This window comes from Bacillus rossius, chromosome 12 (assembly GCF_032445375.1).
Source record: "Bacillus rossius redtenbacheri isolate Brsri chromosome 12, Brsri_v3, whole genome shotgun sequence".
NCBI lineage: Eukaryota > Metazoa > Arthropoda > Insecta > Phasmatodea > Bacillidae > Bacillus > Bacillus rossius.
Genome location: NC_086339.1, coordinates 5,043,441 through 5,067,406, shown reverse-complemented (window position 1 = coordinate 5,067,406; position 23,966 = coordinate 5,043,441). Strand labels below are relative to the sequence as shown.

The window sequence follows — 23,966 nt, the reverse complement described above, 5'->3', positions numbered from 1 at the left end:
CGTGTGAAGTGTTTACTGCACGCTATGCCTCCGACTGTTCTCGACACCAGACTTCTGTCCGCTGCCTGATTCCTGGCTCGGACGTGACGGGACGCTGAAGCGTGGCCTGGTTTCCTGTAGCTGTAGCGCTTTCAGTGCTTTCAGCGCTCCCCCCCACTGAAGCAAGAGAACTTAGAGTCACCACCCCCCACAAGTTGCAGCCTCTGTCCGTTTGTTTTGGGGGACCAAAACAAAAAAAAAATGCATGCAGATGAACAATAGATGCAGAAGATTGTACTACACTTATTTTTTTATAAAATACTAGAATGAAGTAAAAAAAAAATATATTTATAGCTATAGTTATAGGCATGTTTTTTTGTCTGGTTATTTTCATTGATTGCAAATGTTATTCTTCGCTACATAATTATCTGATGACTACTGTATTAGAGTAACTGGCGATCCAGTGCTAATGTTAGCAGTTGGCAGAGTGTATGTTGCTTGTACGAATGCTTGTTTTCAGGTACATACTGGAGGTTTTAAAGCCAGGTCCTAAGGCAGTGATACATGTGTTGGAAATACTGACGCGCATCGTGAGACACTCACACGAGGCAGCTCTGGCAGTGACGTGTTGCCCGCGGCTGATGACACTCATCATGAGCCAGTTTCTTCCTCGGGATTGGGCCAGAATAGGTAAGCAAATTGACGTCGTACGATGATTATAGTGAGCATTGAAACATCTGATTAAGCAGACTTTGTACTTGCTTGGATGTATACAGACTTATGCATTGGTGGTACTTTGTGTAGCATTTACAGAAAATAAGTGTGGTAACTCTGCAGTATTAATTATGACTGTGGGAGTCAGTTATACCAAATAAAAACTATAAACCTACGGCTAATCTATTCACACCTGAGAAATGAGATAGCTATTAAGATTCTTTTAAAATGTGAATGAAATATAAGGTGAACAAACAAGTGAAATTATGCTTTGTTAACTGCCTACATAAAATTTAATAAAAGTCAAAGTAAAAAATTGTAGGATTGTAAAAAAATGATAAAATAAGAAAATATTTTTTTTAAGTTATTTTTTTGGTAGTGTTAAATCTGCATTCTCTAACAATGAACCAGTAATTGAAATCTAGTATATATATTCAATGAAGGGCCAATATTATTGGCCGGGGACCTGCAGAACACGCATGCTCCCACCCCTCCATCGGCAGAGCCGATCATCAGGGCGAGAGCCGGATGACAGACTACAGGTAGTGGCAAACAGGAAGAAGGATTACGTTATACACATCCACTTGGGAGAATGAACGTTAAGGCATCCATGTCATCCCCTCCGGTTAACCGGATGGATGGGTAGGATGCCTTAGCATACATTCTGTTAGCCGGAGGGATGTGGATGTAGAACATCCATTTACGTGTTTCCAACTGACCAGAGCCCAATAGGGGTGGTAACGTAAGCCAGTCGTTACTCTTTTGTTAAGGCAGAGAGTTCCCCGAGAGGCCTATGTTTACTGCCATGTTAGATTATATGATGTTAGTCATTCTGTATCCAGGATAGAAGTCCTTTACATCAGTTTCTGTAATATCTTGGCACTGTGGTAGATTTAGTATTTCTCTTTGGTTTGCCGCATTTGTTTTGGCGAATGCTGGCATGATGAAAGTATAGTCGAAAGCAGTTTGAATTTTTAATCGATACTTGAACTTCATGTTGCCACTTTCACTTGGAATGATGGGCGGACCTATTACAAGCAGAGGACGATTAATAAATTCAACAAGTTCTGTTGGTTCGTAGTAGTTGCTTTGAGTTTCTTTGTATAATTCTGTGTCATGTTTGAGGAAGTTGGTTCCTGTTCTTCCTGGTATTAGATATTTGTGAAGCGTTTCGTCTGTGAAATCTGTTTGGTTGTATCTTCCGAATTTAGGTGTTGGGACAGCGAAGGTGAAGTGTTTCGTATGTCCGATGGCTAGTTCTTCGTATGTTAGTAGATCTTGTTCGTTGTAGTTTGTCATGAAGTCTATTGAAACGTGTCTGTATGGTGGTTTTACATCATCTTTAGTATATGTTTGTTCTGAGTGAAAGCGATCCCCTTTACCTATGACGAGGTTTTGACTTGATTCGAAATCCCATGTTGTAGTGGATGTCTGTCCTTGTGTTAGTAGTCTTTGTCGTAATGTAGCTTGGTTGGTGATTGTCATTCTGAAGTTGTGCATTAGCATCCCGTGAGAATTCTTGGCTTGTATGAGGAATAGTTTTTGATAGTCTGTACAGTTTTTAGAAAGGAATTCTTTAGGACCTGTCCAGAAAGCGAGGTTTCTGTATGGAATGAGTAGTGGGTCTTGTGATGAACTGAAGTCTGCGTCAAACCAGAATGTCATTGGAAATGTTCCGTGAATTACTTGTGTACATTTTGGCCACCAGTTTGAGACGGATGTTTCGGAGATGTTGTAGCCGAAGCCGTCTTGTATTCCTTGGTATGTTTGTCCCATTCCTGATCCTCCTGTGACTCCGTCGACATCATCTGATTTGTGTTTCTTTGCGGGAGTAGAAGGTGGAGTATCTTCTGATGGTCGTGGTCTCGGCATTCTGTAAGCAGTTTAGTCAGAGTCAGTGAATGTCAAGGGATCTCGTAATGCATACATTGTTATTGTGTTAGATATTGTCCGTAGTCTGTCAATGGATTCAGGAGTTGGTAATTTGAATTCCTTGGCGATTACGTTGGAAGCGGTTGTACCTAGGTAATTGTTGGTTTGTTCGAAGTGTAGGCAAATATGATTATAAATGTCTTGTGATGTTAGTATGTTAGGCGGCTGTGGAAGCTGCGTTGAAGTTGCCGAAAGGTTTTGATGCGAGATTTGTTTATTTAGATTGTGAATGAAAATACGCATGAGTAGTGGGGGTTTTTCTACGGCCTCGCACCAGTTCCATAAAGGTGAAGTTGTGGTGAAGAAGCTAGGGAGACGTGCAATTATTTCTTTGTCGGAGTGCTTCATATCGGTTGTTATTTCCGTACCTTCCAAGAGCAATTTCCAAGTTCCTACGTTAGTGTTGTCAATCAAAGGTTCTTCGAATAGTACGGATGTTGCACTGGGAAGTTGGTCAAAATGGAAACCAGTCCTGTCTCGTTCCCGACATAGCAATGTAGGTTCTAGTACGTTAGTCAACAGACGCGTGAGCATGGATTTTCCAGTGTTGGTCTGTCCTTCGATCACGAATCCGTTGACTTTCTTTAACATGCAAGATTGTATTTTAATGAATTCAGAATAAAACCGGGCAGCTTCCAATCCGTTTTGTGTAAAGAACATCTCCAGCCAAGCTAAATTCTCGATATCAACGTGATCGGACCAGTTAGACAGCATCAGATCGTAGTAGTGTTTTGTTTTGAGCATTGTTTTGATCTGTGTATTTCGTAGTTTTATGAGACGCCTTACGTAGCTTTGCATTGATGTGCCTGCTAGTTGAACGAGAGCGGTTGTGTCCGTTAGTGGTACCTGATTAATGAATTGTTCGTAGGACTTAGTATTGTACTTGTCCAAGAGGAGGTTGATGGTCTCGACAATGTTTATTTTTTGTTGTGGTTTGGTCTTTGTTCTGTTGTTCTCCTCTTTTTTCGCTTCTACGTAAGGTTCGCAAATTGTGTTGTCGATTGCATCTACTGTGTCAGATTGTTGTGACTTGGTGTAGAAATCTGTTATTCTGGTAGGCAGAATACCGGACCGAAGGAGAAAGGAGACACCTTTACGTGATAAATAGGCAAGGAATCGTTCGAGGTAGCGGACTGGTTGTAGAGTACAATAGCACTCTGTAGAGCTCGAACGTGAGGGAGTAAGGAATCGAGAGATGCGACTGAGGAGCCGCGAGGAGTTTCCGTAGGTGGTGTGGTAGAGGATGTGGACGTGGTCGCCGTGGAAGGTTGCGAGGAAGGACGGGGTCGTTTTGATTGCATGGAGTCGGGCTCGGAGGTCCTGGAATTCTGCTGTTGTGTATCTGATTGTCAAGGTGAAGTATTGTTTGCCGTTTGGGTTTCCGCTACTCGTTTCTGTGGTGTCGTGTTCGTCTGTGCCGCTGTTGTCTGGTGCGTCGGAGGGTTTAACTGTGGCTGAAGATGTGGAGGGCGTAGGTGTTGCCAAATTGTCGTTACTGGGGTTGTGTCTATGTTGTCCTGCAGTGGTAGTCGGTATTGTTGAGGGATTCGTTCCAGAGGGAGAAGCGAAAAGTCGACGCACTGAGTTATGTTTTGTACCCGCAGACGTAGAGGTATCTTGGATTTGTTGAGCATTTGAATTAGAAGTTCTTGCGGTTGATACGGAACTAGTGCTCGGCTGATCTCTGTTATCAATTGTCTGCGGGTCTCTCGTGCGCTGACGTTTGTTATAACAAGTAGTAGATTGTTTTTTTGTTGCTTTGGGCGAAGAATTTGAATGTGAGATGTTAACTCGTTTAGGGGATCGCTTTCGTTTGAGAGGTGCAGGTCGTTTGCTATTCGGTTTAGGATCATTAAATTGAGCGCTGTCAGTTGATTGGCTTGGTAGGTTATTATGTATCGTCGGGGGAGTGTTTGGAACGTGATCCCCCGACTGTTTGTCCGTTTGGGACATTCCGCTTGCGTGTCCTTCTGCCCTATCCAAGTGAACGGCATAATTAAAGCTTTCGTTAAGCATAGTTTGTTTTGCTAGAGTATTGGGAGGTGTTGCAGGTACCTCTGTTACTTCTACGATATCGTCCCACGTCATTCTGTGTTCCCAGAAGGAGTTACACTCACCTTCGCTGTCGCTGTCACGGGGTGGAGTATATTCGGCGTCCTCAAGATGTTCTGGGCGTTGTGGCTGAGTGTCACAGTTTCCCCAGTCCTCTTCAGGTTGTTCGAAGATACCTGTGCACTGACTTTGCACGTCTGTGCAGGTGGTGCAGGTACAGATTGCAACCTCGTGAATGCAATCGTCGTGGTCTACACAGTGAAGTGCTCGGAGCGGCATCGTAGGCTTGACTGAGGCCATGGTTGCTGTGTGTCAGGCTTTATCTGTTTTATAATGCTGTAAGGTCATGCGGGGTTATCCTTTTGATAGCGCAGAGGTTAGGGGTAAGGTCAGGGTCCAGTAGATAAGCAGCGGCGATTCTTAAGGCATCCGATCCATCCCATCCGGTGTGGTAGTTGTTTAGAGGGGTGTTATGTAATACTGGATGTGGATGACCGGATGGGTTACCATACATTTTTTGAACTGGATGTTTCTTGTTTCTTTCTTCTTCCTGTTTGGTAGTGTCGTGTAGTCTCTCATCCTGTAAAGAATTATATACCACCATCCGGTGTATTACATCCGGGCTATGCCCTCTGGGTACCCGTCCAATAATATTGGACCTTCATTGAAGGTAGGGTACCCATATATATATATATACACACACACATATACATATATATATATATATATATATATATATATATATATATATATATATATATATATATATATATATAAATAAAAAATTTCGTAAATTAATTTATATGGTTTTCCAAAAGAGATGGTATGTTCTAAAACATAAAATTGAGTTTAAATATATTTGGTGAGAATATGTCATATCTAACCAATCTTTAAGGTTAAGCTACTTTTTGTACTATTCAAACTGTTGGCCACGTATGAAGTATTCCAACGCAAGGAAGTCCCAATAAAGACGTGTAGTGGGGAGTTGAATGACCTCCTTGAGACAGTGTTTGTTTGGAGATGGGACGTGTTGTCGTCGTCTCGCAGTTGGCACGGGCAGCGTGGCAGACATGAAGTCTGTGTACGGGGTCCCACTGGTGGAGGCACTGCAACTGGTGCGGGTGATCGCGTGTCAGTCCCGCGCCCTGGCGTCCGACATGGTGCACAAGTACTGCGTCATGGACTCCGTCGTCAGCTACGTCAACATAGACCCCAGGTGTGCAGCGTAGCTTCTCGTCGGTCCACGTTCCACTGCGTGTCGAGTCCGTGGCTCAGCCGTCACTTTATTCACGACCACCTAACTGGTTTCTCGTCTTTAATGATCTCAGTGTCTATGAGGCATTATGTGCATTAATTAATTAATTCATTCATTCATTAATTCCATTCATTAATTCTTATTTCATTCATCATTTCATTATTTTTTTCAGGCTAGTCATTATTTCATTCTTTCATTCATATCATTCATCCTTATTTCATTGATAATTTCAGTCATTATTTCATTAATGCGAGCTGTAAAAGTTCATGCAATAAATCAGAATTATGATCACTTACGTACTTTTTACCGCTATTAGATAGTATTTACTAAATATCTGTTGAGGGAATCTGAGAGGAAACATAAAATGGAAGAGAGCTGTCGTAAAGTCGTAATGAATTTACAGTGGAAACTCTCACATAATGGTAGTAATAAAAATAATTGAATGACAAAACATTTGCATACATCATCATCATCCTCCTCATTTTTTTATACTTGCATTTTATCATTCTTAGTAATCTTAAGATTCATTTTGATACATAGTGGTTTTATTCAAATAAGTAGTTTAACTTGTTTTTTTTTTTCCTGGTTGTAACTTTGTTTGCTAGGTTATTGTCCATGTACATGCATTTTAAATATTGATTTTATGCGGGTATTTTACGTTTGGATTTATTTGAAAACTATGAGTGTGTTGCTGGACCCCGCGTATTGTGTTGGTGAAAGGAGGACGAAAGACAGATGGGCAACTCAGCGAGGCCAAAGTTTAGACTTTCTTTCTTTTGATGTGACATCTAATAAATCGATGAAGGCCGGCTGCACGCATGAAAAAGTGTCCCGTTTCGCTGTGTCCTGTTACGCTCCTTGTACGCTTGCGCCACATCTATCTCTCTTCCACTCGATTGGAACAACCATTGATTTGACTTTTTCGAGGCACATTAAACTTGAAACACTCCCATTCGTTTCCTACTTTTCCTATCATCGTCCTATCCTAAACAGAATAACGCAGATTGGAAGAAGTTAAATAGCAAACATGTATAAAATTTATAGTTAAAATAATCTCTTCGTTAAAGTAATAAACATATGTGATTTAATGAGTGCAAATAAAAGTAAATTTATCAATTAAATTTTAGATTTCATTTCACTCCTTCTTTGTATCCATACAAAATAGTGATAATTCAATTTTTTTCATAAAAGTATGCAATCATTTCATCAATGTTTTGTTATGACGTCACGTTAAACTATCGTCCGTAAACCGACTTTACAGACAACCAATTTTTTTTTTGTGCCGAGACTTGCTGGTGTGTTCTGCGTGATGGGAACATCTGACGGGAGGAGGGGCAAGGTACGGCCGGTCGGAGAAGGCTGTGCGTGGAGACTGGAGGTGTGTTGCGCAGGGAGTGCGGCCTGCCCCACAAGGAGGCGCTGCGACTCAGCCTGGAGAGCCTGTACCTGTGGCAGGCGCTGCTGGCCTACAACCTGGCGGCCCAGCACGTCAGGTACCGAGCGAGCGCCTCGTCGCCTTCAGTCCCGGGCCGCAGGGGTCCGTCGCGCTAGGAACTAGTTGTGACGTGTGGGAAACACTGCAGTCCGTAAATTACTTTAGTATTCTCTGGTTTATTGCAAAGCAATTTTCCATTGGATTAGAATCAATTGTTTTTGAAGATTTTTTTAGGCACGTTATGCAAAAAATTAAAAAGAGTGAATTTTTTCAATGCATGCTTACCGTGCAACAAAATTTTCATAGGATAAAATATAAGGTACATACAAATTAAAATTATTTATGATTTTTTTAAATCTTATACTTTAGTGATCGATATTGATTACTGGTCATTATTATTAAAAAAATTTTCATTTATAATGAATATTAGTAATAGAAATTCTGTTTATAAACTTTTTCAAGTGTATTTATAAAAGTGAGTTAAAGTTCCCATTAGTGTAATTTATTTTCATTATAAATTATTATTAATTTTTACATTATTATTTAATAAACAATTTAAAGTAAATGAATTTGAATAAACATTCAGCAAATTTATTGAATTTCATTATTAAATAATATTTATTGCTATTGTTTTACTTAAATAAATAATTAATTCTATACACGTGTTTATATTATGTGTAATATAATATTGAATACTGAGTAATTATTTAAAATTTATTTATTTAATTTATTTAATTTATAATATCACTCTAGACATTTTATTATTTCATTTCTATTAATTATTTTCATGCAAAATTAAAGTTAGTTTTTTATTACCCCAAGTAAGTATAACTTATATCATACATACATAAGTACACAAACCCATTTTTTTTAAAAATTTATTTTGGGTTTAACTTGGTTTGAACATTTTTTGATGATAATAAAAATGGAAGTTTGCCTTATGCCTTAATTAGAAAATAAATGTATATTAAATTGGTTAGCTTAAGTTTAACTATAACCATAAAATGAATGATGAATGGTAACAATTTTCTTCCTTTGTGTGTGTTTAGATAAAAAAAAGAAGTGTTATTTGTGTCCCAACATCTGTGATACTTGTCGTGTGTTCCCGTGTCTGATGAACTGTCGATGATGCATGATAAACGTAAGACTTTTTAGACATTGTGTTGGTTTGCCTGCGAGTTGCCTCGGCTGCTAGAGGAGGGGGTTGCGCGTGGTTGCCGTAGCGACCTGTTCCTGGTGCTGGCGCGGCTGCTGCAATTCCACCTGTCGGCGACGTCCGTGGGCGACGACGGCGACACGTCGTCGTTCGGGCAGGAGCACGGCGCGGCCGTGCTGTCGCTGCTGGAGGCGGCCGTGGTAGCCGCGCACGCCCAGGAGACGGCGCTCGCAGCGCAGCGGGCCGCAGCGCAGCGGGACAGGTCGCCCCTGGTCCTGGGGCACGAGCACGTGCGCGGCTACCGGCAGCTGCTGGAGCTGTGCGTGCGCAAGTGGCTGTCCCAACTGTCCGCGCGGCCCGCGCTCTCGGTACGTCCTGCGTCTGAGCAGCCCACCCTCTCGGTACGTCCTGTGTCCGCGCAGCCCGCGCTCTCTGTACGTCCTGCGTCCGCGCAGCCCGCGCTCTCTGTACGTCCTGCGTCCGCGCAGCCCGCGCTCTCTGTACGTCCTGCGTCCGCGCAGCCAGGGGCGCAACAACAAGGGGGGGGGGGGAGGGTATTTTTCCCCCGCTGAAACCTTGAAGTGGGGGCAAATGGGGGCAAAAAAAGTGCTGGTTAATCAATTTTCAGATGATAAAACTGCTTAAACAACACCATTTTCCACCTTGAAATACAAATTTTCCCGGGGGAGGACCCCCGGACCCCCCGTTTCAATAGGGGGGATCGATGATTCTTTATAAAACCCCTTTGGAAATTTAGTTGTTGCGCTCCTGCGTGCAGTCATGTGGCAGTCCGTCGCAATCAAGCATCCTTGTCCACAGCATCCAGGTCCTCATTAGTAAATCTTGGAGGCATGTCTATCATGTTCTATCAATGTTTAAACAGGCAATTGAAGATTGTAGAGCTGATAACCTGGTCAGGCAAGTTACTGAATGAAAAAAAAAAAAAACTGGTATATCAGCAGAACTGTAACGAGTCACTGGCTGGGAAGTCAACTGTTCGACGTACACATTTTTGGAGAGATTCTACTGTGTTACAAAAATGCATCAAGAATTCAAAATAATTAATTAAGCTTTTTGTAATTTTTTCATCAATAGTATACGTAGAGATAAAAGTAGCACTTGCAGACATAAAGTAGACTAGTAGCGCTCTTATATAATCCTGCTTTATGTTCTTTGAATTATTCTTGGAACAGGGTAAAATTGATTAAAAAAATTTTTTTTTTCATACCTCATTGCCAGTTTACACGGTATAGCATAGAGAAACCTCAAGAATGGACAAAAAATATAAAAATACAAAGACAGAGAAAACAAGCCAATCAGCCGATGTCAGAAGTAAAATGCGTAGACAGCACGAAGAATGGCATGGAAGGAATTAGTCAGGAAAATATCACAGCACAGTTGCAACGAAAGCAGTTAAGTGGACAAACTACAACTGTGGACGACACAGCTATAAACAGACAAACCCATTGATGTTACATATTATAATCTGAATAACAATACGACAACCCAATGACGTACTGGCGAATCCTGCGATGAAACTAAACAGATAATCTGGAAAACACAAAGACAGCATAGATGAATACAACAGGCACTCATAGTTGCGAAGGTTTGGGGACTGACATCTGCTCCTGTCGTTAGGCACAAATAGACATATTTTTGTCATTATTGTAATTTTTTTCTTTACCTTAAAAAAATGTAAAATAGGAGTTCTACTGTTATTAGTTACAATTATTGTGGTTTATAATCCTATTTTTTAAAATAAGTTTTAATTTGAAAAGAACCTGAATTTACGAATATTGTTATGACACATGCCCTCTAGTGTAGGAGTGTGGTGAGGTTGTCACTATCGATCAGGTTGAAATGCTGTGTTACGAATACTGAGATACAATGTTGTTTATAGCAACACCGAGCAGGAGAAATACAGCAGGAAAACTTTATAAAAGTTTATTGTAATGGTTTGGAGAGTATTTTATTTATATATTTACTTATTTACTTACATTCTTTCTTATTTACCCTTACTTTCTCTTTTACCATCTTACATACTTATTCTTACTTATTATTTTACTTACTTACCCTCTTACTTACATACCTTCTTACTTTCCCTATTACTTACACTCTTTCTGACTTACAATATCACTTTCATTCTTTCTTACTTAACACTCTTTCTTGATACACTCTTACTTACATTTTTACTTATTTATGTATTTATTTTACTCTCATTGTAATTGGTTACTCTTTTTGCAGTTTTCTTCCGGGAAACTCGTAGGCTCAGCTCTGTCGTGTCTGGCCAGCTACATCCGCAAGTTCTCAAACTGGGTGAGCTAGATGTGAATCCTGCAGTGCTTCATGTTGCTGTTTCCTAGAGTGTATTCTTCAGAGCACAGGGGCCCGCCTAGTCAGGGGTGTTCTGTGCTTGTGAGGCGGGATGATAAGTACGACGCTCGCTGGTATTTCTAGCGCTGTGTCTCCTCTGGACTGGCGCGCGGTCTTCTCGTCGTGCACAGGACGACAATGAATTTTGGAGCAGTAACCTTATCATTAGATTGTGGATAAATGAAGATGAAGGTGTAATGCAAGGCCCTTGGGTGCTTTCAAGAATCTTTACCAAGCATTTCATGTCTAAAAACTATTCTGAAAAAAAAAAAAAACACATTTCAGTTTAGCTTTTACACTCTCCTAAAAATACAGTATCTGAGCTTCAAAATTTTTTTTATGAATTTACTCGGTTCTAAAAAAACTTGTAACTTTTTTCAGCTCGTAAAATAGAGTGCATCTTAACAATTGCAGAATCATTTCGATTCTATGACACACCTGTTTATTGGGTTAAAGATTTTTGAAAATGTGTTGTGGTTTACTACACAGACTGCACTTGCAGGCTTGCTCATCGACGTTTGTGCAAGTATGAGCAGAACAGGTTATTAGCAAGATAGTAGTTCAGGACGTGGTGTGTAACTGTCATGTAAAAAGTAAAAATCTCATAATACATAACAATGCACTACTGTGTTGAGTGATGCTCGTATTTATCTCAGAAAGACATTGGGCAATTAACATGTCAAAGACATCTCTTAAGGTCAGCACCAGTTAATAGTGAAAGGTCACCCAGTACAACCGGTGCACAAAACTGCTGGAAAGCACTGTGGAGTTAACAAATCCCTTAGAAGATTAAAAGCACCAGTACTTCTATTTACCTTTTTACAAATAAGTGCGAAACTTAAATTGATGAGCTTCTTGTATTCCTTGGTAAGCTATTTCTTTTTGAGAAACTCAATCAAAAGAAGGATGTGTAATAATCGGCGGTATCTTATACTAGAGTAAATACCGGTATATAGAGTTAACTGCATTTTAGAGATGTTTTGTAACAAAAAAATGTTTGCTGTAAATCATAAGATCCAACTTAAGTTTCTGTTTCAGTTTGAAATACTGAAAGTTTGATCACTCCTAGGATCCATTAGGCCTAAAATATGACTATTTCAAAGAGGTTGGTATATTTTATATGGGTAAGCACAAATTCCCACTTGTCTAATTCAGATAAGAAAAAAAAAAATTAAAAATAATTGTGTATTTTATAGAGTTTTAAAAAATTAGGTAGTTAAATTTGGAACAAAATGCTTATGAATTCATTTCAGGTATTTTTTTTGACGTGACGTCTAATAAATCGATGAACGCCGGCTGCACGCACAAAAAAGGGTCCCGTTACGCAAATTGTCCCGTTGCGCTGTGTCACGTTACGCTCATTGTACGCTTGCGCCGCATATATCTCTCTTCCACTCAGTTGGAAAAACCATCGATTTGACTTTTTCGAGGCACATTAAACTTGAAACACTCCCATTCGTTTCCTACTTTTCCTATCATCGTCCTATCCTTAACAGAATAACACAGATTGGAAGAAGTTAAATAGCAAACATGTATAAAAGTTATAGTTCAAATAATCTGTTCGTTAAAGTAATAAACATATTTGAATTAATGAGTGCCAATAAAAGTAATTTTATCAATTAAATTGTAGATTTCATTTCACTCCTTTGTATCCATACAAAATAATGATAATTCAATAAAAATGATTCAATTTTATTTATAAAAGTATGCAATCATTTCATCAATGTTTTGTTATGATGTCACGTTAAACTATCGTCTGTAAACCGACTTAACAGACAACCAATTTTTCTTTTAGTTTGTAAAGGGTTGAAATTAAAAGATATCCGTGTGCTGAAACTGTTGTGCAGCCAGGCAGCGACGTGGTGTCGCAACTGGAGGACTTGGAGCTTCTCTTCGAGAAGTATCTCTCGCCCTTCGTGCATAGCCCGATCTTCACAGAGCTAATGCGCGGCCTCAGGTAAGTGTCAGCATACTGACGTTCGGCAATACGTAGTTTGATTTTTTGTCCTAAATGGCTATGCACATTTCATGTAGCCCCTCAAGTGGTACAAATAATATATTCTTTTGTAAATAAAAATAAAAAACGACAGTCTGAGACAGTAAAAAAATGAAACATTGAGTCATATATGATATGTAATTTATTTAATATAAATTATAGCTTTTAATGAACCTAGGAATTTTTTATGTTATATGTGGAGATGAGATTTTATGGTTTTATTTTTGGTTCAATTTAGTTATTTTGTTAAATACATATATATTGTTGTACATACTCCACCAAAGGCTTATATACTGCATTTTTTTGTCAGGAACTAATATTCCTTGAATTTCAAACATTTAAAAGATTCTTTTTTTGTGATTAGAATTAAGTTTTGTTTAAATGCTACTTGATTCCCTGATTTTACGTTCATTTTGGTGCTCTATGGTGTATTAACTTGCATTTCGATGTTATGCTTTTTGGTGTTACTGCAGTTTTATCACAACTGGCCATATAATCTTGTCCCTAGTTGTATGTATAGTGCAGTGTGTAATGTTGTTAGAAGCGTGTAAACACTGGCAGCATGTGAATGTGCAGCTAGGCCGCGGTGTGCAGCTCTAGGCTAACTAACGGTCGCCCTGGTGCAGGAGCTGGTCCTGCCTGCTGGGAGAGGGGCAGTGCGGCACGAGGAGGGATCCCGGGGCGCTGCCCTCGCTGGGGGCGCTGTGCTGGGGCGGGCGCCAGGTGCAGCCCGTGGTGGGGTCCTCGTCCCAGCTGGCCCTGGTGCGGGGGCTCGTGAGCCTGCTCTCCGCCGCTCACGCCGTGCACAAGGGCTTGGACAAGCAGGTACTTACACCCAACTTACAACCAGGAGTTATTAACCCGATGCTTTGGTCAGGCGTGTTTGCTAACCCTTATCAATTTTTTTTACATATATGTACTTTCCTTGTAATTTAGTTTTATGCAGGGAATTTTATACATTTAATAATAATTGTTGTTGTGAGACGTTTGAAGTGCTGTCTGTTGGCTTAGCTGTTGTTACACAACGTTTAGACTCGAACATATGACGGGAGACGTTGTGCCCAGCCCATGTCACTGATAGATATAATCTTAAGACAACTACTGGTTGCACCTCATAACTAGGGACTGGAAAAATTCGCGTTTTCGATGGCCTTCAGGATAGACAACACAGTCCTCAGTATGCTCGGGGAAATAACGCCTTTTCATTGGCTGCTGACTTGTGAGTCGTATCAACTGGTTTGCCTGTGATACGATACTTCTTTGGTTGAGAGTTTCCCATCGGCCCAGAGTCGTCCGGATGAACAGTAAACCAATAACAAAAGCAGTTTAAAGGTATATGTATTTGGATTTTAGCGTATCGCTAAATGAATCCGCGAATTTTTCCGATCTCCACTCATAACTATTTAAAAGAAAAAAAAATTGAAACAAGTAACTCACTATTAGCAGCGTGCTAAACAAACACATGCTGTACGTCATAAAGGCATCAGTATTAAAGAAGCTACACGGGCCCCTGGAAGTAATGCCGTGGTGCGGGCGTGTGTCGCAGTGCCTGAGGGGGTTCCTGCGGCACCCGGGCCTGCTGGAGCACCTGGGACACGTGGCCGGCGGGCCGCTGGCCACCCCCTGGGGCTGGTTCGCGCGGCAGGAGGTGGCGCTGCTGTGCCGCGTGGTGCAGCTGGCGGCCGTGTGCCCCGAGGCGTGCGGGCGCAGGGAGTTGTACCACGCCGCAGGGCTGCGCCTGGCGACGCTGGCCCAGCGCCAGGACCGCCCGCTGCTCGCCCGGGTCCTCCGCGGCGTGGTCTTCTCCCCGCTCCTCCTGAGGTGCTGCCCCCATTCCCCCTGCGGTCGCTGCTCCCACCTGGAGTCTGACATATTCACAGTGGAATCTCATTGCAGTGTACCTGAGGAAACCCACTTTATACTGAACTGTTGCTGAATGTAACACATCTTGTTGGAACCTGAAAATAAATACTTTAAAGTGAGAAATACTTTATGGTGAGATACTTCACAATAAGGTTTCACTATATACCTATGATGAAAATAAGTACTTTGAAGTGAGAAATCCTTTATAGTAGGATATTTTGCAATAAGGTTTCACTATATACCTATCCAAAATGTAACATAGTGACTAGCTATAATAGTAATAGGTATTATTTTACTCAAGTTTGTTTCCGAATTAAAATATAAGGGGATAGTTAACATTATATATTTAAATTGGATGTGGTTATTGCGAATATAAAAATAATTTTGATGTAACAGTTCTTATAATATTTCCTGTATATCCTTTTCTAATCCTTAATGGACTAGTATGTAGTGCTGACTGTACCGTTTCAATTGAATTTTTCTGAAGTTAATATTTAAAATCACTTAGGTGTTTTTTAGTCTGCAACCAGTATTTTTTTGTTATTATGCATTAGTTAGTTTGGATATATGCCAATATAATGGAAATTGTTAGAGATATGGAAAATTTAGCAAATTCACAAAATTTTTGTTCATAAATAACTTTGTGACACTTTATTCTATGCATTTTTTTTCTCTTCTATGCAGTTTCCAAGATATAATGTGAATTTGTGACATTTTTGAAAGGTTTGGGTTAACTTGGACTTAATTTTTTTAATCATTATTCTGCTTTTACGAGCGAGTGGTCGTACTTACGACAAAAGCTTCTGCCATCATCAGTTCTCGTAGTTGGATGCTTCCACTATGGACCCTATTGGGGGCTCACTATCATATATTTTATTTTCCTAGAATGTCTTACTTTCGTAATTGATCCTATTAGTTTAGTTGCCTCTTGTGGAAATGAACTGTTATCCATTAAGGAAACAATACATACAAAGTTCACACCAACATGTGGCACGTGAGTGTTAAGTTTGGTGTGTGTTTTTGCCGTAGTTTGTGGTGTGTAATATCTCGTCAACAATTCCAGGGATACGCCAGTCTTAGTCTCGCGCATGGAGTCCTTGAAACTCAGTGATGACAACTCAACGTCCAAGCAGAAATTATTAACGGATGCTTTGACCAGGTATGATTGCTAACCCTTATCAATTTTTGACCTGTGTTTACTTGAATTGCTGTTTTGTTTTAATTTAATTGTATGCAAGGAAATTTATGTGGCTGTAAGGTCTGAAGTGCTGTGCTGTGCTGGATGGGCGCAGCTTGCCGGCCGTGCGCGCGTGCTACGAGGCCGCGCTGGGGCTGGGGGACGCGCGGGAGGCGGGCCCGCTGGCCGTGGCGAGCCTCACTGCCGCTCCGCGCGACCGCGAGCCCGCCCTTCCCGCCGACTGGTTCTACGCGCCGGTCCTCTCGCTCTACAACCAGGAGCGCAGCGGGTGAGTGAGGCGTGACATGCTGCAACATGCTGCCATTCCCCAGTGACACAAAACGAAAGAGAGAGAACCCGCGGGGAAAATGAAACAGAAATAAGAAATACCTTTAATATTCGTGTAGTTATGAGGAGTGTTTGGACTTGTAAATATTGTGTGTAATTTAGTGTATAGTGTTTGGAAACATTTGAATTTTGAACTTCCCGCGCTGCTCGCTAGCAGCGCCAAGTTTTTCAAGTTGGCTGCCTGCCAAGGCGGGTAGCCCTGCAGCTTCCGGCAACGAAGCAACAGTTTTGTTGAACCATCATGGCGGTAAGTTGTGTCATTTTTATCTGGATTTTACAGTCTTGTACGTCTCTAGACAAAACAAGGAGTGTTTCTAGATTCATGAAATTTACTAATAATATAATAAGCATTAATCACATCTCGATAATATCATAATATTTTGATGTTTGAATGATCGGTGCAAGACAGATTTTTAGGACATAGACTGGACTGCGTGTTCTTATTTAAATTAAGGATGTAAATAGTAATTAGTAAATAGTAAATAATGGGACGCTGGTGAGACCCCGACACGACCGGGACGAAGGCAACCTGCCAGGTGGGTCGAGAGTGCAGAGTGCAGCGTGCAGCGTGCAGCGTGCGTGTTGCAGCGAGGCAGCCAGCGACTCTGCCGTGCGGACGGTGTGCAGCTGTCTGCAGTGGGTGTTCCTGGCGGAGTGCGTCTGCCCCCGGGCCGCAGCGGGCGTCTCCCTCACCGCCCGCTTCTGCAGACTCTGCACCGTCTTCCTCGCAGGTGAGGGCTTGTTTTTATTCATGAAGACAGCACAATTGCAGCTGTCATCTTTGATGTTTGACCTCAAAATGCGAACAGTATATTAACTGCTATTCGCAACTATTCGTGTTTAAGAATATTTGTGCACCCCTAGTTGCATCTAATATGTCGTAGATTCCAAGATGCCATCCTTTTTTTGGGCTTAGTTACACTAATATACGTTAAAAAAAAATCTATGATGCTCTTCAACTTAGGTAACAGATTTATTTATAAAACATGAATGTTAATACGTAATGGTGAAATGTTTCTCTCAAGTAAGTGACTGACTCCACAGTGCTGCCAATCAGGTTTTGGTGTCATTTTGTATAACTCAACCTTAAATTTATTTAGTATATTCAATCTTATTCGATAGATAGCCTATGTTAAACATGAGCATTGCTTACACAAGGGTACCTTTGCTATTTATAAGCACTCTATCTAAATATTTCTCGTTTCACAATCTGAAATACCACATCAGAAAATTTGTGTTTTTATTTTTACTTTTCGCATGTTGAGTTTGCCTGAGAGTGTGATACGCCGTTGGTCTGAGCCGAGATGTAACCGGTGCTTCGTCGATTTGCGAGGAGCTCCGCGCTGCCGTGTCAGCACGCCACGTACTGTCTGCTCCAGGAATGGTGGCACTCTTTTCCGCGATGGTGCGGGGCCATGCAGGAGAGAGGGGAAGTGACTCCGCGCGTATGCCTGCTTCTGTAGCCTGCAACCTTCAAACATTGTTCCCTCACAGCTGTCGCCCGTCGCTGCGGGTGGACGTGCCCTCCCATTAGCCCCGAGGACTAGGGAGATCGAGTGCCACCGTTCCTGGCGCGAATAGTAGTCGCGCTGACGTGCTGCAGTGCTCGGTTGTGCTCTTGTCCGCCAGCCAGCGACCTGTTCCTGGACCCCGTGATCCGGGACTACTTGGAGGCGCTGCTGAGGCTGATGCTGGCCAGGAGCTCCGAGCTGGACTTCGCAGAGAAGATCCCGGGCCTCTCGTCCTTCTATGACTTGTGAGTGAGCCGTCGGCGCTTGTGCCTCAGTCCAGGAGGATAATCAGTTGCATGCTGTGTCGGATGAGCTTTGACGACAGAGGACTGACAGGGTGTTAGGTTTCATCACTGTGTAAGCAGTGGCGGATCCAGAGGTTCACCTCGGAGGCGGCACTCTAGGATTTCAGAGAAGCCAGAGAAAAAATGACTTAAAATTACTACATTTGTATTTAATCTACTCACACTACACATAACATCCAACCACCAGACTTTGTGATTCTACAAGAAATTCATTAAATATATTAAAATATTTTATTGGTTTCAGAAACAATCATTTTAGTCTGCAATATTAATGTAGCAGACAACTGGTTTTTCGAGGGGGGGGGGGGGGGGCACTTGCCCCTGGTGCCCCTCCCTTGGATCCGCCACTGTGTGTAAGGTAGTCCCACCTTAATTTTTCTCGTCTAAAAGTACGGCTGATTGGTAAAGGCGTGTTAGAAATACTTTAACCTGTTCAGAGTGAACTTAAATAATAAGTGGCGCAGTCAGGGTGAATAAACCCAAGGCATTACACCACGTAGTGCTGGTGTGTTGGTGGTGCCAGATGCGGAGTCACCTCCACCCAGGGCCGGATTCAGGGGAGGGCAACCGGGGCGATAGCCGCGGGGCCTCCACAAACGGAGGGCCCCCACAATAATTTCATATAATTCTTGTCGCCGATTATATTTATGTATGTTTTTTAAATACTTAGAGAATCTACTTGATTTCACAATAAATTATTTATTGGAAAACTCGACTGAAAAAAATTGTTCATTTTATTTGTAAAATAATTTGGGGCCAGGGGGCCTCCGCTCCTCTGTTGCCCCGAGGCCTCCAGACGTCTAAATCCGGCCCTGGCTCCGCCGGTGTGTGCTGCGCAGGTACACGCAGCTCCTGGACCAGTTCAGGGCGGTCTCGTACGGAGACAAGCTGTTCGGGCAGTTCCTGCTGGTGCCCCTGCAGCAGCGGCACTGCGCCGACTTCCGCAAGCTGGCGTGGAGCGAGTACGTGTCGGAGCTGAGGCTGCTGCCCGCCGGCGCGGACGAGGTACGCACTTGACTGTCGCTCCGCAACGACGACCAAACTGCTACTCTTCATGTGACATGCAAGTCATATTTATATCAAGTTAAAAATATATATTTTTCTTCATTTAGTACACGCATAACACACCTAAAAAATAGAAGATTTTCCAAGAAAACTTGCAGATAATTTTATAGAGCACCAAATGTACTTTTTGGGGGGGAATTGTAATATATGATAATTTAATAGGATGGTTGAACCTGAGACTAAAAAACTATTTTGTACTTGTACTATACTTTTTAAAAGGTTTTATAATCAAGCAAATGTTTAGAAATTACAGACATACATAGACTTGGACATATCATTTTGGAAGAATTTTCAATTCGTAAGCTTTTTTTTTCCCCAACCTACACTGAACCAAACAATGGCATCAGTATTATTTTAGTTGATAATTCACATTGATTCATCAAATTACTGTAAGTTATTTGTATTAACCGTCACTACATGTAATTGTTTATCTGTGGAACAAAGCACTTAGTATTACTTAAAACCATACTTTTGTATTAAACAAATTACTTAGCATTATAACTCCTACGTAATTTGTAGGGACTGTGACACTTTGCATTAATGAGAGTTTTGTATTAATGGGGTTTTTATTAACGAGGTTCTACTGTAGTGAGCATTCTCTTCAGTTCATTCGACCTGGGGGTGGTATTATTCCGGCAGGAAGTACGAGTTTACATTGTAAATACAGATGTGGTTCTTACGTAAGGAGTAGGTGTGGAAGTAGTCAGTGGTGTGAAATAACACGTAACACTACTACTATAATTTTACAACTAATTTTGTGTTCCAGCTATTCTTCCCCTGTGACCTGCTGCTGAGACCCCGCGAAGAAGACCCCTCTCTGCTGGCGTGCTATCTGAACGCCCTGACGTCTGGTACGTACAGGCACAACTTGAAGGAAGTTTAATATCCATCATTATTATATTTTTTTCACTATGCAGTGTAAATAAGGATGTGTACAAAATGATTTATAAAAAAAAAGACATACTTGTACATATGTATGTGCATTAGAAGTTAGGTAATCTTATTTTAATTTAATACACAAAACTATTTTAAATTAACAGTTACATCAATTTTGGAAGGGGAAAAAAATGTTTTACAATACTATTGATAATTTTATTTAACACAGCAAATTTAGGGAAAGGGTTTATTTTTATTTTCAAAATCAGATGCAGATATTAATTTTGCTTTCATTTTAATAGTCAATTGTGCAAAATTTCAACAAAAAGTAGGAAAATTATGATTTAGGGACATGTGATGGAGGAAGGGAGGGAGGTAGGTAGTTTTTTGAAATCAGATGTAAAGAGTAATTTTTCTCTTAATTTGCGAGTATACTAATTTCTGCTTCAAAAGGTGGGAAAGGGCTTAGTGGTGTTTTTTTTAAATCTCGTGTGAACAGGCAGATAGAGGTAGCATTTAAAAAAAAAGGGTAAGACAGTTATGTTTGTATTGAAAGGACAGTTAAGTTGGTGGCTTGAACACATAAAAAAAAGTGCGACTGAAGTGAAACTTCTTATTAGGTATAGATAGAGATGAAGTATTAGTATTTTTTTCATTGTACAAGAGATAATAATTGAGAATAGTAAGGATAAGGGTATGATCTCAAATGAAAAAAAAAATGGTAGCGTCAATTGTTACCAGTTACGAAAACTGAGGAATGGACAAACACAAGCAGCATAACGAGGATTCCGTAGCATCACTGTTGCGTCATTTATATATACCTCTCCCCTTCCGGTCATTACAACTAGTATACAGCATGCTACGCTACGTATATATCCCCCTCTCTCTTGCCATCTTCCCATTCGACCACTGGAGCATGCGTTGGAGTGGCATCACCGCATGATGCACTCTCCTCATCTACCAGTTTCCCCCACCACGTGCCCCGCTATTCCCCTCGTGCTATCATGATTTTCGTAACTCTCGAAAATTGTGGCCCCTCTCAGCAAAGAAGTTTCACCACTTCAGAATTTCCTACTCATCTTGGTGACGAGACTTTGTCCAGTGGTGGGAATGTCGGCGGCGTGGAAGCAGCGCAGTGACGTGTGGCGTGTGGCGCAGGCGTGGTGAGCGAGAGCCAGTCGCCCGTGCTGCGCCGGCTGGCAGCGGAGCACGTCGCCTCCTTCGTGGCGCGCCGCCCCGACACGCCCCTCGCCAGGCAGCTCCGCGCCGGGATCGACGCGATGCGCGATGCGGTACGTCGTCGTCGTCTTGGTGAAGTGCCTGCATGTCGCACTGGTCGGTGAGACAATAACAACTGCATCTGAATCAGGGCCGGCGCGTCCACACAGGCGAACTAGGCAACCACCTAGGGCGCCAAGTAGCTGGGGGCGGCGCAGCACGACACATAACAGCTCATATAATATGTTTAACCATTATTGAAACTAGATGAAAATGGATTTTTGTAACAGTTCGGAATGTTTATATTGATATAAGTAATTATTTCAAGTACACGGCGACCTGTTTATGATTTGTAATAAGTAAAAAAAGTAAAAAAAGAAAACACAAACCTGCTTACATTTGATTGTTGACAAAATCTTAGGCTTACGTGATGTATTTTGAGGCAAGGAAATTTTTTTTGGGGTGTCCCGGCCGGGGTGGGGGGGAGGGGGGTGTAATTATGGTTTTTCGCCTAGGGCGCCAATTTACCTTGCACCGGCCCTGATCTGATTGCACAAGGATGCGTCCATAGCTCACGCATTGCTTCAACTCTCAGCAGATGCAGACACAATGTAGAGGATGCATTTCTAATGATAATCTAATAGAAAATACCCAAATACTTTTATTACTAGCAGCACCTGTTAACAGTTGGTTGTTATAAAAATCACGTAGCCATTTCGAGTCGTGATATCTACGAATATTCAGCCAAATGTAAGTAACAATGACTAATTTAAGAAATTTAATGTAGCGTGACTGTTATAAATATTAGTGATCAAATTAAAATTTTTATCAAACTCAAAATATTAAAAATACTTGTAATGAGAGTTAAATACCCTTGTAAGTTTAAGATTTCTTTTTGGTCATTTTAATTAATGTTTTTTTTCAAATATGCTTATAACGTTATAAACAATCCTTATGGTAAAAATCTTAAGTAATATTATATACAAACAAAATAAAACAATTCCAAAGCTAATGGATGTAGGGATGCATTAGTGGATGCGAGTGTTGCATATGTAGAAACCTCGATTTTAGTGGACACAGGTAGAGACTGATCTGCATCCCTTGTGAGAATTCAAAAGCAACGAAAAAATGGCTACCTCCATTACAATGTACTTATAGTGGGATCCCTTTGCTAAGGGATCCATTAGTTTAGTATTTGTATGCAGCTAATGTTTTGGGAGAGACTAACAAAAATTTTTAATTTTGCAGGAACTTCGAGAACTTCTGTTGGACAAGATAGCCAATGAAGTCAAGTCTTCCTCTTCATGATGTAGTTTTTTTAATAAACAATTAAATTTAATAAACAATTTAAAGTTATTGGAAATATTTTTTTCACCTGATATAGTTTTATTTATTACTGAAATATTATTTTTCCTGACATGTGTGTGGAATAGGTTTGAGCGAATATGTACCAGATTTTTAGTTTGAAACAAATTCCAAATTTATGTATAACCTGTGAACATAAACACACTAGCGAGCAGTAAAGAATGAAAATTAATTATGTTAGAGGTGCACACACACTCTTACACACAGGAATGAAAGCCACAACTGCAACCCGAACAGTTCGAGACAAAGGCAATATCACCACCACTCCAAAATGACGCTCTATCAGTGTTGCGAGAATGTTGAGTGTTTACAATGAATGCAACACATACATCTTTATCATTTGGATGCATTGTTCCACACATGAATGTACATTTTACCATAGATAATTGTTGGTTAGTTAAACATGCCTAAATTTCTAACATTACATGAACGTGCAAAGGAATTTAAAAGTGATGGCTTGGTATTTGCATGTCAACGACCTATGATTTTGTGTTTACCCATGGCGATCGGTTGAACAGCTTAGAAGTTGATGTGCTGCAGTGCCATCTAGCAGCAAGTTACAAAAAAAATGGATAGCATAAAAACTTTTGTCATGAAAAAACACTTTGATGTGCCAAATTTAATGGCGATTGGTCAAACAGTGTCAGAGTTTATCAACGTCATGCATACATACCAACATCCTATTTTACATACGTACATAGATAATTAAATAATGATGTGCAAGTATTGCGAAAGTCGTGTGGAGTGGCTGTACAAAGACACTTGCAAGAAGCATGTTCAGGGAGGGTCTTAGAAATGGAAAAAAAAAAGTGCATTTGAAAAATACTTAAACCCAAAGTAGTTATTTCAAAATATATATACAGCCCAATGTGCGACTCACTGACTAGCTATACAAATATTAAACCACTTCCACACGAGCTAGAAACTTTAAATTTTGACAGTAAGTAGTAGTAGGTAGGTAGATCTTGTTCTGTAACCAATGGGAAAAACAGAAAAGTAAAAATTTTTAATTTTAAACCCCCATGTTTAATAAATAGTATGTAAGAATGAATCCCTCACCCATTTCATTTTCATTCTACCAGGGAGTCAGAAACAAGGAAGAGGTAGCTTGTTAGTTCCACAGGGCTCAACAGATTGCAGCACCTGCTAAAAAAAACAGCAGTTATCCAGCCATTTCATTTTCATTCTACCAGGGAAACATAAACAAGGAAGAGGTAGGTTGTTAGTTCAAAGGAGCTCAACAGATAGCAGCACCTGCCAATAAAACAACAGTTATCCAGCCATTTCATTTTCATTCTACCAGGGAAACATAAACAAGGAAGAGGTAGGTTGTTAGTTCAAAGGAG

The 23,966-nt window shown here is 40.9% G+C and overlaps 1 protein-coding gene across 4 annotated transcripts in view; it reads left to right on the top strand.

Moving 5' to 3' along the window:
* The window catches only part of LOC134537401 (RNA polymerase II-associated protein 1), a 33,458-nt gene extending 10,847 nt beyond the window's left edge, over positions 1-22,611 (top strand). For all 4 annotated transcript variants that reach the window (XM_063377775.1, XM_063377776.1, XM_063377777.1 and 1 more), the window contains exons 10-25: positions 500-669; positions 5,725-5,893; positions 7,324-7,425; positions 8,591-8,891; positions 10,768-10,839; positions 12,744-12,853; positions 13,519-13,717; positions 14,439-14,713; positions 15,819-15,914; positions 16,048-16,221; positions 16,869-17,011; positions 17,910-18,036; positions 18,936-19,101; positions 19,928-20,012; positions 21,196-21,329; positions 22,504-22,611. In XM_063377775.1, coding sequence (XP_063233845.1) covers positions 500-669; positions 5,725-5,893; positions 7,324-7,425; positions 8,591-8,891; positions 10,768-10,839; positions 12,744-12,853; positions 13,519-13,717; positions 14,439-14,713; positions 15,819-15,914; positions 16,048-16,221; positions 16,869-17,011; positions 17,910-18,036; positions 18,936-19,101; positions 19,928-20,012; positions 21,196-21,329; positions 22,504-22,563 — 2,383 coding nt within the window. In that variant the 3' untranslated portion in view covers positions 22,564-22,611. The remainder of the gene's footprint in view (positions 1-499; positions 670-5,724; positions 5,894-7,323; positions 7,426-8,590; positions 8,892-10,767; positions 10,840-12,743; positions 12,854-13,518; positions 13,718-14,438; positions 14,714-15,818; positions 15,915-16,047; positions 16,222-16,868; positions 17,012-17,909; positions 18,037-18,935; positions 19,102-19,927; positions 20,013-21,195; positions 21,330-22,503) is intronic.
* The last annotated feature ends 1,355 nt before the right edge of the window (positions 22,612-23,966 follow it).